The sequence below is a fragment of the Chelmon rostratus genome, chromosome 14, assembly GCF_017976325.1.
Source record: "Chelmon rostratus isolate fCheRos1 chromosome 14, fCheRos1.pri, whole genome shotgun sequence".
Lineage (NCBI taxonomy): Eukaryota > Metazoa > Chordata > Actinopteri > Chaetodontiformes > Chaetodontidae > Chelmon > Chelmon rostratus.
This window is the reverse complement of record NC_055671.1, coordinates 23,433,593-23,449,345: the sequence shown is the minus strand read 5'-3', so window position 1 is coordinate 23,449,345 and position 15,753 is coordinate 23,433,593. Positions and strand designations below refer to the sequence as shown.

The 15,753-nt window shown below is 40.8% G+C and overlaps 1 protein-coding gene across 1 annotated transcript in view; it reads right to left on the bottom strand.

Moving 5' to 3' along the window:
* rad51d (RAD51 paralog D) overlaps window positions 1-15,515 on the bottom strand; it is a 35,736-nt gene extending 20,221 nt beyond the window's left edge. The window contains exons 1-3 of the mRNA XM_041951918.1: window positions 15,144-15,515; window positions 14,994-15,055; window positions 10,264-10,382 (exon numbers count right to left, since the gene is read on the bottom strand). Coding sequence (XP_041807852.1) covers window positions 10,264-10,382; window positions 14,994-15,055; window positions 15,144-15,225 — 263 coding nt within the window. The 5' untranslated portion in view covers window positions 15,226-15,515. The remainder of the gene's footprint in view (window positions 1-10,263; window positions 10,383-14,993; window positions 15,056-15,143) is intronic.
* Window positions 15,516-15,753: the final 238 nt, after the last annotated feature.

Genomic DNA, 15,753 nt, shown 5'->3' with positions numbered 1-15,753 from the left:
CTACCAATCTGATTTCATTTTGTGAACAACAGTTCTGCCAAGCGAGTGCAAAATGGGTGTCAAGTTTATTTACAGCCTTTCCAGCCTTCCCAGCTGTCCACGACTTCAGCTTGAAATACAACAGGAGCAAATGTTTCGGCGTCAACGCTCGCAGAGCCGCTGCATCCATATTTAGTTTCTCATTTTATGGTGCTGCAGGAGCTAGTTACCTCATCAAAACGATGTAATGTTATGAAAGGGAGCACTGAAAAAGAGAAACAGCTTAATGCCTGTTCAAAGCAGCTGTGCATCGCAACATAGATCACAGCTTTTTAAACTGTCTGATGCAAATGAATGGTAAGATGCAATGTGTTTACAATATCTTGAAATCGTCGGACCATATCATTCTCATTTTCAGCTGCCGCATGCTTTTTTTTTTTTAATGTTTGTGTTTCATACTTCTACAATAGGGTTGAAGGCGTCCAGGTTCTGGAGGTAAAAGTCTCATAATTTTCTATAAAGACAATGCTATGTGACTAGCAGCATTAAGCCTTGGATGGGCATGAAACTCTCTTTTCTGTTGTTGGCGAGCAAGATCTAAAGACGACACTTAGTTCAAACCTGATCATACAAACAGCAGCAAAACATCATTCACATTTGGGCCAATTTGGGATGAATGGTAAAGCAATTTGTTTCTGCTACAAATCTGATCATCTGACCACAGCAAAGGGATGTTCTCATAAACCAATGGCCCAAAAATACTGCTTAGTAGTATTAAATTGGTTGGTTGGTTTGGCTTTTAACTGATCTCTTTTAAACTTTTAATTCTTCTATTATGCTATTTTTACTTCTTATATTTCTTATGACTTGTTCTTAGTTATGCACTTTGTCAGTATTACATCTTAAAATCTTATTACTTTTATTTATTATTTACTATTTATTAGTTATTTATTTATTTGTCTATTTACCTCTACATTTTTAACTTTCTTAAAGCTTTTAATTTTTGTGCATTATACCTGCTTTTATCTTTAATTTATTTGGTTATTTATCTATTTATTTATTTTTTCTTTAGTCTTTTAGTTTTTAGCTTCAGTGTTTCCTCATGGGGGGCCTCCACACTGGGGTGTTTGCCCGGTCTGCCCACGGGGGGCGTTGCCTTGGAGGCCTCCTGGGCTCGAGGGACTTGGGTGGCTCTGCACTAAGTGCGGAGTCTGCCCCTGTCCATCGGCGTCTGGGTGGTCTCTATGGCGGCGCTCCTGGTGGCCGTAGGCTATGGCGCTTCCCGGTGTGGATGGCTCCCATAGGTGTTTCCTCACATGGTTCCTCAGTGCCCTGCCATGTCCTAGCACTGTGTGTGAGTGTGTGTGTGTTTTGTGAGTGTGTGTGTGAGCGCATGTGTGTATATCTGGAAGCGGGATATTGTCTGTCATATTATGCTTTTATTCTCTCTGTTGTTCTTTTATCTTGTGAAGCACTTCATGTTGCATTTTAAATGGATGAAAAGTGCTGTATAAATAAAGTTTGATTTGAATTTGATTTAATAAATTGTGTAGGATAGGGTTAGGTTCCTGTGTTTCAGTGTTGAGGAATATTTAGGATGCTACATGGAACTGAAATGGGAATTTACAGTGAGGAAAATTACTTTCGGAAACATCCTCACAGTTGAACTTTGTTTCGTTCATTGTGTTGGTTATTGATAACTGGTGTTGATCTGAGTGCGGGCTGGATATCAAGCCTCACTACTTTTTGAGTGCCAAGTCCACAGCATGAAGTACCAAACAGACTCTTCAACAATAAGTTCGTATACGTTGTCATAAAACACTGACGCCTTAGAGAATTGTAGCTTCATTTTACCAGAGTGCATGCACTTCTATTGGCTGCAGTTCTAGAGGAACGAGTGCTGTTCTTGCACTGTTTGTTGTCGTAATGCTTTCACCCATCTGTTCTCTGAGCAAACATTTTGATTCTGCTGACGTTCAGACCAGTGATCTGTGCAGTTTGTGGAATCTCATCATCTTTGCCAGCACACGTGATGATGGATGTGACAGTGATGCAGCTAAATCTACATGGCCAAGGTCCTCCAGCTTGAAGGTTAAGCATCACTGGAAGCCTGTGGTTGGTTGATAGTGGGTCTCATCAGCCACAGCGTGATTGCGAAGAGGGAAATTGTCAGGGATGGACATGCTTGCATTATTCCTGCCTTCTCTGACAACGGTGCAGAGAGGATTGTGCTGTTGATGAAACACCAGGTTGTGTTCATGTAAGGGCCCCCGAAGGATGGATGTGATTGTCCTTGAAAAGCCACAGATTCAGAATTTCCCGTGGGCTGTGCTCATCAGTGAGATCAGAATACTGTGCAGTCCTCGGACCAGAAAGTCTTCATTTGAGTGCATGTTTGAAGTGGAAGCAATGAAGGGGCTGTGTGTAGTTTTCTTTAAGAGCTCTTTTAAAGAGCAGTTTTGATTCATGTGGACAGACATTTCCTGCCGTTGATTATAGGCAGCAGCAAGACTCATATTACAATTGTAAAAAAAATTGCATACATTTGATTATGAAAATTAATGTGCCACAATGGAAAACCAGAGTTTCTGAGGTACAGTAATTACTGTTTTGTTTGTTTGTTTTTTTCCAGGAAGTCTGACATATTTAAGTCTCTCCAGTCACAACGTCCGGTGATCATACTCCGGTTTCACACGCCTTTTTCACTGCTTCTCTGATGTCCTCCTTCTCTCTTGCTCCTCTCCCTTTATTTCAACCAATCCAGATTTAGTGATGATTGTTGGAACAGTGGAAAGATGAGCCAGTATGGTTTTGTTGAGTTTTATTTTGCTTCTGTCGAGTTTGGATGACGTGTGTTTGAGTCTGGATGCTTTGACGAGAGCGATATAACAGCTGTTTCTGGTTAAACAAAACAGATCTTAAAGGTTTTTTTCCTCTGCAGGGATACTGTCAGTCATTATAAATAACAGCCTGAGTAGCTGGCTGCCGCACTCGTGTTCAAAACTGAAAAAACTAAAAAAAATTGTTATCTACATTAGTCATTGTGCACAAAAACATTGGAAAATAGGGTCTGTAATCAATATCAATACATCAATAATATGCAGCCAGGATTTCAGGACATTGTTTTATTTGCATTTTTTTAATGTGTAGGTGTGTAGAACTTTAAAAAGACGGTTATGAAATAACATACAAGTAATTTGTCTCTCGCTGTATTGGTTTTCTTTCTTAAGGACATAACGCACAAAATAGATGTTTAAATGGTAATTTTTGGCCAATTTTGACAGCCGTACCCAACAGCAGGGTTATAATATAAAGTATGAATTAACAGCATCTTACTTAAACAGGCTGGAAAACAGAATTGTGTCTGTTGTAGCTTCATTGTAAGGCTGCGGGCTGCAGAGAGCCACTAACACTGAACTCCAAGGCTGAATTCCTCCTGAAGACAATCTATCTTCAATGAGGCTTTACTCTCCTCATTTTATCACTTGATTGCACACAAGCGTTTCTACAGACGCCTATGCATGGCATTAAAATCACTGTGACATTACACTGTCATATGCTGACAAAACTATGAAGTGGGCTACACGATACACAAGCTGATGAAAGCTGCAAACATTATCAGCCCTCATCATCCGTCCCTGTTTGCATGAAAATAATCACCACAGCAGCAGGAAATCTGATACGCTTTGTTTCGCTTTTGCTGCTTTCTTGCTGTTTGTCTTTGCACGTGTTTGATATTTGAGTGGATAAAAATAAATGAGTGCCATTCATCATCCATTATTAATGACCATACTGCTCTCATGATTTACGACTCGAGCTGTGACGGAGGTGTATGAAATGCATGTTGCATGAATGTGTTTTGACTGTTTTTGTGCTTAGCTTAGAAACAGCTAACGAAAAAGCAGTTAAACTGTAATCAGCTGAGGACAAAATTCTGACATTTTAAACGGTTTCATGGAATGATGGACTTAACCAGACACAGACCAAAGTATAAAGGTTCAAAAACGTGTTTGGTTATTTTATTATGTTACAGTAGGATGGTTTTCTCGGAGCTACTTTTCTACTAGTTGGCTGAAGTAAGACAAAAAAAAAAAAAGTCTGTGTCCATCACATCTTTTTCATCCCTCTCTGGGCCTCTCAAGACTCTTACTCACAGTGAAAATATCAAACAGCTAGAAGAAGAAAGGGAAACGTTAAAAAGAGCAGCAGACATTAAAATAATATGACAAAATGTGTCAGCAGGCGTGACTGAAAGCTGAAGAGAAGTCCTAACAGTGCTCGCAGCTTTCAGGGCTTCAGGCTTTAGGTAGGAAAACTTAACGCTCAGCAGTCTTCACCGAGCGTGACGAAGAAATACTCCAACATTTGCATCCTTTCATTCAGCCTTTGTTCTCTTAGACAACGCCAAGGATGCTGGGAGTCAGCCACAGGTGAGAGAAGGTCAGTCGATATAATGTTGTCAAACTGAATTATGCCAGGATAACTTAGATCTATTAGCTATTAACAACATTTTAAAACCTGAGTATGTTTTACACTACAGAAGACAGCAAGCTTGAACACCAACATGCTGTATGTCAAAGCAGCCACAGCAACAACAAAGCATGAGAAGATGAAGAGGACGTGGGCGAGAGATGTGACCCACGACCTCTTCATCATAGTGTCTAATAATGCAGCGCAGTGAGGGTCTATCTGCCTGTTTGTCATTGTTAACAGAGACTCTGAGTGCAGTGGAGTTCAGACAGAACTGTAGAGCAACATCAGGCTTCGTGATCAAACAGTTTTTATGTCACGCTTCTGTCCATATTCTCATGCTCCCTTAATCAACTGATGGCTTTTGTAATGCCTGGTTTTCAGGGGTGCTGCAGCCCCAAACTGTACCCCTACTTCCTGCGTCCATGGGCAACGCTGTAAAGTAGTTTCCGAAAAGCATCACAGTTACCCGCTGTTCTAATGAATATTGTTTTTTACATCCAGTTCACTGATTCTGACAGACACCAGCAAGATCTTCTGTGTTGTCTATGCAGCCGATCAGCAGAGAAAACTAGTTTCACACTCGGCATTAGCAGGAAATATCATTCTGCATCTCAACAGATTACAGTCCCGCAGAGTGTCTACTCTACAAAATCTGTCGCATATCAGCCACACAGTTCCTAGTTTATTAGGTACTAATGGTAGACAGATATCTGGCCTTTGAGATAATCAGCATCAGCCGAAGACTGCACTGTACTGAAGTGAATAATACAATAGTGCTGCATAAATGTTCATTTTGACCAAAAATAAAAGAGATGCTACTGGGTGCTATCAGCTGATAATTGCTGTTATTAAGTGCCCTAAAACTTAACTTATTTTTTATTCATAAGCTTTGTTTTTTACAAACTTTGTTTTTTTTTTTTTGATTACCTTGATAATTGAAAACCAGAGTGCAGATGTTATTAAATGCAGATAACAACATTAGTGGTAAATAAATGTTTATTTAAGGTCAATACCTGTGTCTCATTTGTTATCATTATTAAATTGTTTTATGTTATCAGATGCCATAAATAACAGCATGATATCGGCATTATATATCGGCTGCCCTGCTCTCTAAATATCGGCATCACCCATTGAAAACCCATATCGGTCAACCTCTGTTAGGTACACCCAGCTAAGAATAATAATGCAGTCTCATAAAACAGCCCTGCAATAATAATGGTCAGGTTTGCTGATGTTTAAAATAGATGTTATTCCAACTTTATGGTCATTTTTGGAGGCTGTGGCGCTAATGAGCTGTATTCCATTATACTGCGAGGTATTTCTAATATTTTGTCCACCCCATTTATATCAGCGAGGATGCTAAGTATTATACAAACTAGGGATGCACGATAATTATTGGGCCGATTATTATCGGGCCGATCACAGGAAATTATGATGTCATTTCGATAAGTCCGATATCATGACGAACAGCCCCATAACATATGTGTTTTTGTCAGCACGGCAGTGCCTCGCTCCCACTATGAGACCCGAATGGCCTGCAGTGAATGCTGTGTTCAAGTGACGTTAGCATAATCAGAAAAACTCTTTCTCACTGGGAAAAATCAAGAATACCCCCTCATGCCAGAAAACAACTCGTTAACTCGGTCATAATTTTTGTAGTTGCTGACTTGAATTAACATTCGCAGTATTTTTTCACATGTTACACACAAAAAATAGAAACATGAACTTAAATAGGCCGAAAGAACGACTGGCATTTAAAGCATTCAATAGTGTGACACAAAATAGTGATTAAAACATATTTTATTGATTTAAAATGAGTCTACTCTTGCCTGTCACCGCTCTCACTGCGCAGCGGCTCTGAAAGTAAACACGTAACTCTGCGGCGGTCGGCTAGTTTGGCTGTAGCTTGCGACTGTTATTTTTCACAAAATGGATGAATATTTTTCCGACTCTGAGGTGGTGGACGATGACTTTGTTTACGATGGACGTCCTTACCGTCTTGAGCCGGAGTACACGGACGAGGAGCCCGTTGAAAGGAGGATGCGGAGGCAGAGAGAGGAACAGCTGGCCAAACAACAACAAACGCGTATCTCCTGGCCGCAAGTCCCACTCTGAGCAACAGAGGCATTCCTCCTCTGTTGTCATCGATGAACATTGTCCACAAGAACACCACCAGTTGCCGTTTACTCGTGGACGAGCAGCCGTTTGTTGTTGTTTTGGCCAGCTGTCACAGTGTGATGTCAGTGTGTGATGTCACTGTGTGTGATGTCACCGTGTGTGATGTCACCGTGTGTGATGTCACTGTGAGATGTCACCGTGTGATGTGATGTCACAGTGTGATGTCACCGTGTGATGTGATGTCACAGTGTGATGTCACAGCGTGTCATGTCACAGCGTGTGACGTCACTGACATCACCATGTGATGTCACTGTGTGATGTCACTGTGTTATCTCTGATGTCACTGTGATGTCACAGTGTGTGATGTCACAGTGTGTGATGTCACAGTTTGATGTCACAGTTTGATGTCACAGTGTGATGTCACTGTGATGGTCATTTCTAATTATATCATTCTGAGATATTAAAATTATCGTTTGTAGGGATGCACGATAATTATCGGGCCGATAACAAAAAATTACGACGTCATTCCGATAAGTCCGATATCATCACGAATAGCCCCGATAACATATATGTTTTTGTCAGCAGTGCCTCGCTCCCACTATGAGACCCGAATGGCCTGCAGTGAATGCTGCGTTCAAGTGACGTTGGCATAATCAGAAAAACTCTGTCTCACTGGGAAAAATCAAGAATACCCCCTCATGCCAGAAAACAACTCGTTAACTCGGTCATAATTTTTCTAGCTGCTGACTTGAATTAATATTCGCAGTATTTTTCCACATGTTACAGACAAAAAATAGAAACATGAACTTAAATAGGCCAAAAGAACGACTGGCAAACGAGGGAACGGGGGAATGTACGTTTCGCTGGTTATTCGTGACAAATGTTCCAAGCGAGTTCCACGAGGAGCAAGAAATGGCACAAGCTTTAATACCTGATCAATCACCTGAAACATAACCACCGCTTTGACGGAGTTTGGAAAGCGTATGAGGACGGCCAGCCTGCTAAAGACGCTAACGTTAGCAAGCCAGCCGCAGAGAAGCCACCGGGACTTATGCGACGGCGAGGCTTTCGAAAAGTCCAAGAAATTTGCCAAAGATGACCCACGGGCTAAGGTTATTGAAGATTTAATCATGGACATGATGGTGCTTGACTTACTATGGACTGCCCTTCTTCAGGTTGTTTACATAGATCAGTCTAAGTAAGGGATCATGTATCTTCCTTCAGGATGACATAGAAGCCCGACGCGACGCTTCTCGGTAGGAAAATGCTCACTATACGTTATCCCGCTTAGAACACGGCTTACTACTAAAGCATTCAATAGTGTGACACAAAATACTGATTAAAACATATTTTATTGATTTAAAATGAGTCTACTCTTACCTGTCACCGCTCTCACTGCGCAGCGGCTCTAAAAGTAAACACGTATGTTGCGTAGCAACCGCCTCTCACTGTGCGCATCTCTGCCTCCTCAAGTCTTTTGTGTCTTAATATCGCTCCTCCTGTCGGTCCAGCGTTGTTCTTTACTTTTCTCATCTTTTTTGCTGGGGACATCACTCTCCAAACAAATTAAAAACAATGTACGGAAAATGCTCCATATTATGCCACTCAAATCAGCTGGCGATTTGTAATTGAGCTTGGTACATTAAGGGATTGCCCCTTTAGTCCGACTGTTAGGAACACCGCTGAATTTTTCGCGATTGACCAATCAGAATTGAGTATTTAAGAGTGCCGTCTTCTAACTTCTGTCAGTACAATATGCACTGTGCATTATTTTTGTTGTCATTGAGGAATGCACTTTTTTAGTTTGTTTAAATAGAAATGTTTGAATCTAACTTGTGCCAGTGCATTAATTTTCTACGTATATTTATTTTTTGTAAACTTCTGGAATACACTTTTTCAGTTTGTAATCCTGATGCATGTATTTGCATCATTTCAAGGGGCCTGTATTTTTTATATCAGTAAGTAATGCACCTTATTTAAATTGATGTGAGATATCAAATAGGTTTGTTTGATAGCTTTAAGAACATGTTTGAGAGGCTTACCAATAGTTTTTCATTGGAAAAATAAATATATCTTCATTTAAAGAGTCAAAACTGTTTTTGGTTTTGTTCGTGGTATTGATGTCATGATGTTAGGTATATGTGTGTTATCGGTTATCGGTATCGGTTTTAAAAAACAGTTATCGTGCATCCCTAATACAAACAGCAGGCTCCAAGCTAACCATGACTGTTGTATCAGGTGCATCTAATAAACAGCCAACTTGGTGTGCGCCTCCTCCTAAACCACACACCATACTGACTGTACCAAGTGTGACACCATGGACAGCTGAGAGCATCATTCATCAGTTCATCCTTTCACCAGTAGAGGGCAGCCAAGACACACAAATACACCACCTTTGCTCACATGCCTGATTCACTTTCATATCACTAATCCAAAGCACTAATTAATTTATGAAAACCACTTAAAAAGAGCCACAGAGAGAGAGAAAAAAAACACCTGTGGTCATTAATTATGCTGAAACTGTGAGTTTAACTGTAGAAAAGGTACCATCCCATAAATTATGTCATGCTGGCCCATTTCACAGATTTGTCCAAAGCAGTCTGTGTCCTGGCTAAAGCATATTTCCCCTCTGAAAGTGGAATATTTTTCTGCTACTCTTTGTGCTACGGCTGCACACAGATAACTGAATCTTGTGATGCCAGCACACATCTCTGAGCAAACCTTTCATGGGATGTTGTGCCTCAGTTTTGCAGATTAATCGCAATTACCGCTGTAATACAATGCCATGCTGGTCGCAGTGGGAATTTTCGGTTTCTTTCAAGCCATTAAATTTTGATTTTCTGATGTTCAGAGAAAATGTTTTAAAGGACACTCGCTGGTGTTTGTTTTTTTTTTTGTTTTCTTTAGTGGAAAGTAGTCAAGCTGGAAGCCAAGTTAATGCAGCTGATATATCAGAAGCCACTTTAGGCTGCGTTCACGAGCCAAATGGAACAACAAGCTAAGAAGTCAGCTTTAGCTAAAATGTAGCACACAGGCCATTTCAAAAACACTCTATTGCTCTGCTGTATTTTTAACTACAGCTACTATACTCCAGATGCATATTCTACCAGTGCAGGTCGATGCAAATTCAATCTTAACAACACTGAAAAGATTCTAGTTTGATAAAATGGATCAATGCAGGGGAATCTGGTTACAAAACATTTTTTGGTAATGCACAATACTATTGATTTTTCATGTTATCCTGTGATTGTGGACAATCTGTGCCAGCCTGCATATGTGAAGCGCAGAAAATTGCATAAAGACATAATGAAACTGACAGAAATTACTTTTAAATGCCTCCCAATGGCAGCACAAATTAATTTCGTGCAGCATGTAAAGATTTGTTGGCATCAGCCATCATGTTCTTCACCTTTCAACACACTCAGATACCTCTACTAACTAATCAAAGACTTTAATCTGAAATAATACCAGGTGGCACTGATGAAGAGGCAACTATGCACTTAAACAAGCAAACCGATCACTGGGGAAAAGTCTTCTAATTCAATATGTGGAGAACTGTCCTTTGGAATACATATTTGATTTTGGAGGTGAACCTTCCTTTAAGCCCTCGTGAAACTGAGCCCACCGTTAAATCCCCTCGTCCCCTGAAAGACAAAGCAGCGTGCTCTGCTGTGTGTGCAGAATTGACTTTACCTGGGATTTCCAGTGGAGAGGATGGCTGTTGAGCTCAATAGTTCTTCATACAGATCAGCGCCTGACACGGGGAATGCTGTGTGCTGGGCCAGCAGCACTCGACGGATGGCAAACAGTGCCTGAAATACATAAAATTACAGCACATGAAGCCTCGCTGCTGCAGGGATCAACACATGTACTCATCTACCTCAGCCAGCGTTGCCAGATTCTGTGGTTTTCTGCCCAATTGAGCCACTATGATTAGCATCCAAAGGCACAAGGTAAAATTTTGGCTTGTTTTGATGTGAGCAGGAGGGCTCAGGTCCACACGGTCTGCTCTTTCTGTGCCCTCTAATATCATCGTTTGGTTAACATTTGATTATTGATAACTGGCTCCAGCAGGTCATTTACACAAGTTTAAACAACACCTAAAACTATTAAATCTCATACAGGGCAGCCACACGTATGTTGAGAATTTAAGTCAGTTTGTGCTTCAGCTCGACATCGACGGTCGTGCCGCTTTGTCATGCTTAGTTTTAAGTAAGGAACCACAATGTGTCAGGCTAGTGCTGGGACTGACAATCATTTTCTCTATCGATTACAAGTCAGAAAACATCTAAAAATGTCCATCTCATTCACTCTCTCTTTCTCTTCCTTCAGCCTTTACACAGAGCTGCATACAGAATAATGTCTGTGCACAGCATTTCATACATGTTCACACACAACTACATCGTCCAAAGAGAACATCTAATTTGATCATTTTAATATCCGAACGTTTATCTTTGTACTTCTGCTTTTGCAGTCACTGATTGTACGCTCGGGCTTCTTGGCCATGCCAATCACAGCTTTCCAGAGCCCACGGTAGTGTCTTCAAATTTTCAAGCTACCATGTCTAAACCCCAAATATTCAGCAGCAAATAAGCAGCAAATCCTCTCATTTGAGAAGCTGAGTTGAGCAAATATTTCTCATTTTTGCTCAATAACAATAACAAGTGCTTTGCTTCTGTTGGGGACTTTAAAGGTATAAAAGGGGAAACACTCAAATTTGTGAGTTTGAAGTGGAGATTTTGTGTTGGCATTGTGTCTAGATGGGGCCAGCAACCAAGCAAAGCTCATCTCCAGCGTGGGAATGCTTCAATTTCATATCTCCCTACTATGCACATTTCTTATCTTGACATTTTAACTGCAAAACAAGTATACTCAGTGCTCTACACAGGCAAAATAAGCACCGTCACTGTCCAGTTCAGACACAACTCTCACCAACATTCACACCAACACACTATATGTCCAGGCGCATGTGACACTGGGGTTTTATTCAGCACGTTATAATGGAGTCAATATCATGTTGCAGGTCGATAATTATCAGTGAGTCAACACCGATCTTGACAGGGACTGAACCACATCCTCCCACCAGGACAACAAAACCACAGGGTCTCAGAGAAACTGTGGAGATATTTCTGTGTGCTGAAACCTCAAGAAATGAAGCTGGTTTCCACACAATTGGCTGGAAAGTCTCAACAAGCCGTCAGTTCCCCGTTGCTCCTCAGGAACTGCACTTCAGCAACTGAACAAAAAGTTCCACGCCAAATCACACACTCCTTGCTTTTTTATTTATTAGGGAGAGAGGTACAAAACGCCTCAGCCCACAATAAGCTCTAGATTCTACATGGTGATGACATCGAAGAACAACAATCGTTACCTGGCTGGATGTTCACTGGCCAATCAATCAGCTTGCATACTGATGCTGATACAAACGCCTTTGAAGCAGAAGCTTTCCACAAAAGTGTGCAACTTTAAAATCATTGAAATATAAAATGCATTTTACATGTTCCTTAACTTCTTAGCATCTGTCAAATAGACAGTATGTCAGAAAAGCATGATTTCATCTTTTCTCCTGTGGAATATTCTAATATCTTTGACTCATCCTGCACCCGAGGCATATCCATAAATGTGTCCAATCAAATGTAATATGGGACATCCAGCTAAGCCCTTGCATCATATAAAACTGCACTTGATGGTTAGATTGTGGGCCACAGTAGCTATCAGAGCGATACCATGGGTTGTTTTTTGCAATTGCAAATTTGTCCTTTGCCTCCCGAGCTAGCAAACGTGGGTGGTATCACACTCCAAACCGCTGCCTGTTCTTCATGCACAGACCGCGGTGAGGCTGCCAGAAGCCACCGCCACTTCCTGCACTGTGGCCACATTAATCAGGCTGTCAGTCCGAGAGACCAGGGTCGCTAAGTCACACCCACTTATGAGCCATCAAATCAAATCACAGTATAATTTGATGAATCCCTTTCACTCTGCAAAAAGCTAAAGATGCTCTTCTTGCCGTTTCACTGATGGTCAAACACCCCTGACAGAAATAGAAATTTGGAAATTGTGAGGAAAATATGTCAGAGTGGAACTGTAGAATTGCCACAACAAAAATATGGAGACATTTCTCTTCATTTCAAATCTCTAGTTGAAGGAGAGAAATTTATGAAAAGTCCCGTGGAAGCCTGCTGAAGGTGTGCTGAGCCGCATGAGCGCCTGAGGCAGGTGAACAAATGCTCCTCTTCTCTATAATAATAGGAAAAAAAAGACAAAAGTGTGGCCGACCAGTCAGGTTATGACTGCTGCTCTTCCATGTCATCGCCTAATAAGATCTTTGGAGTTCTGCTTGTAATAAATATGATTGTCTAAGGAACTGAATTCCTTTAATTGAGAGCATGTTTCATCTTATTTGATGTTGGTACTTCCACACTACAGTAGAACAACATCCCACTGGATCTTACAACATGACATCAGTCTCCTGCATGAGAACACATTGTTCACTAACCCGGCTAGGAGGTGATGCTTCTCTGAGCGGGAAAACATCAAATGTTGTAGAGTCCAGCTTTCTGTAGAAAGAGCTCTTGCTGCTCTTTAGCAGGATTACACTCTGATTAGTCTCTTCTTCTGGTCTGAGAGGATTTTCTGCCAGAGTCCATGTCCAACAGTAGAAATTTATTTAGGGAGATAAGGCAAATCTGTTGAGTCTCAATTAGTGGGAATGTTTGCACCATAATTTGGCATGAGGGCTAAGAAGATGGGTGTGTTTTTACACAAAAACCTTGGCTTGTGCAGCCTTAATTGAACTGCAGAAGGCTGCCTGTCAGACAAATGTGCCCGTGCAGATGACCTAGCTCTGACCTCTGAGCTGCTGTAATGTGTGTGTGCTCAACAATGCTTCAAATCAGCAGCAGCAGAGTCTGATGGACCTGAGGGATGCTGGCTATCGGCTCAGGGGATGCCTGCAGGCTGAACAAGCTGGTCATGAAGTCTAGCTCGGTCAAGAAGAATCTGAGCAGACAGTGATGGACGAAATAATATGCAAGGAATGTAATGATCTAATGGAGGGACAGAAACTTCAATCCACTCTGTGACGATATCCTCAATATTTTTAACATAAATCATCTTAATCAACATGGTACTGAACTCCCACAAACACAACATGAAAGTTCATGGGGTGGAATGAAAATTGAGGACTATGGAGACTGTACAACATATTTCAAATCCTTCTAAACTTTCTCTTGTAATGTCAGAGGTTTTTAACCCCTTGGTTTTACAAAATTATTTTCCTGTATGTACATGTCCAGACTGCATATACAGACACTGTGATCACAGAGGGCGTACTGCTGACTGATTCGCATCTTTTTACCATGAAAGCTTGGGTTGACTTCCATGCCCTGTCCACCCACAGATAGGCCCTCCTGAGTCTCCTTCATCATTATTTGCTTATATCTCTGAAAATGTTTGGTGGAAAAGACTATTTATGATCTTAAAAAAAAAAAACCTGTTACCTAACCATAAAGCCAGATCTGAATTAGACAGAACTTCTTTCATGATCTCTGCTCTGTCTCTGTGGTTCTCGATGAAAAGTGATTCATAAAGAGTTGTCCTCTCTTTGTGGGTTCAAAGTAAAAATGAAGGACTTTTTGGTAGACCCATTCAGGAGCTTGTAAATTTTGCTTCTTGGTGGCTAGAAACATTCCTATTGTTTATTGCTTACCGTCTTCATGCATACACACACACACAGACACACACACACACACGTTTAAATACTACCACTATTTCTACAACTTTTGACATGTGACTTCTCTATTGTATCTTCAGGAAATAATATACTATAGCTGTAATTGCTGAGTGGGATAAATACAATAAAATATGCAGAAAAGAATAAAAGGCAAAAGTGATCTTCAACCTTGAACTGAACCTGCACTGCGAAACAGTTCTGCCTGCCTTGTTAACCAGATGACTCGGCTACAAAACAATCCCAGTGGGAGTTATGCTTACATTGAGGGTAACTTTTTTTTCTTAATTGAAGCACAAGTAATATAAAATACTTACACAGTGAGAAACTCATACTGTGAGTGGGTGAAAGTTTGTCTAAGATCAACCTGATATTAGTCAGAGCCCAAACCTCCCACTCTACATTGTTTATGGAAAACATGACATGTGGGTGTCCTCTGTTTTCATTTCAACCCTTTCTAATGCTGCAAATGCAAGATATGATTTATTGCATGGAAATAATTGAGTTTGTCTTCAGTGAGGAGGTGTTGTTGTCACAATGGGGAAATGTTTGGTTTCAGGGCATGTTTTGTGAACATCTCCAGGATTTGGTGGGTGTAACACGGAAGGTAAATGTGACTTAACAGGAAACTTAACTGGCATGCACAGTTTTCAGGTTCCTTCACCTCAGTGAATGAGCTGTATGCTATAAATACCTTATATGATACAGAGCATTTCCGAGCCAGTTCTTCAATGTCAGATGAGACCAGGTCTTCCACTGTGAAAGCAAGAAAACATGCTTGTTATTGCCACTGTCTTATAATTAAGATGAAGCGTCCTCTTAGCCGTCACACACACACACTGACCTGTTTTAATGTCGGCGGCACGCAGCTCGCGAACTAAATCGTCATCCAGTCCAGGACACATTCCTCCTCTCAAGACCACCATGGTGTTTCATTGTTAACTGCTACTTCAAGTCAGACAATTGTCTAGCTCCATGTCCAGACGCTGCTAGCTACAGTTGTTTTTAGCTTTAGCGGCTAAGTTACATAGCTAACTTTCCTGCCTGTGTGGTCGTTGAAGACAGCATGAGTAACTTTCTTGAAGCTCCCTCAAAAGTTCACGACAGTAAAACGGTATAAAATACAGTAAACGTATGTATTAACGACTAACTAACACTTTTACAAAACTTTTTCGACTTCCTCTGAAAATACTGCAGCAGTACTCGCGGCTTTTAGTCAAACAAATTATGCGAAGGCTAGAAATTCTCCCTCCCACTTGCCGTAATAAGTTGTGCTCGCAATGGCTTAGGGGTAATGTGGTCCACGCCTTCAAAGTACTGGTTGTTCACTAATGCTATTTATTATTATTATTACATTTCTGTTTAATATTTAGCATGTTAATTTATTTTTTAAAATATTTATTCTAGTTTTTTTAATACTCCTCTTTGCATTTTTGTACTCACTAAAACTCTGA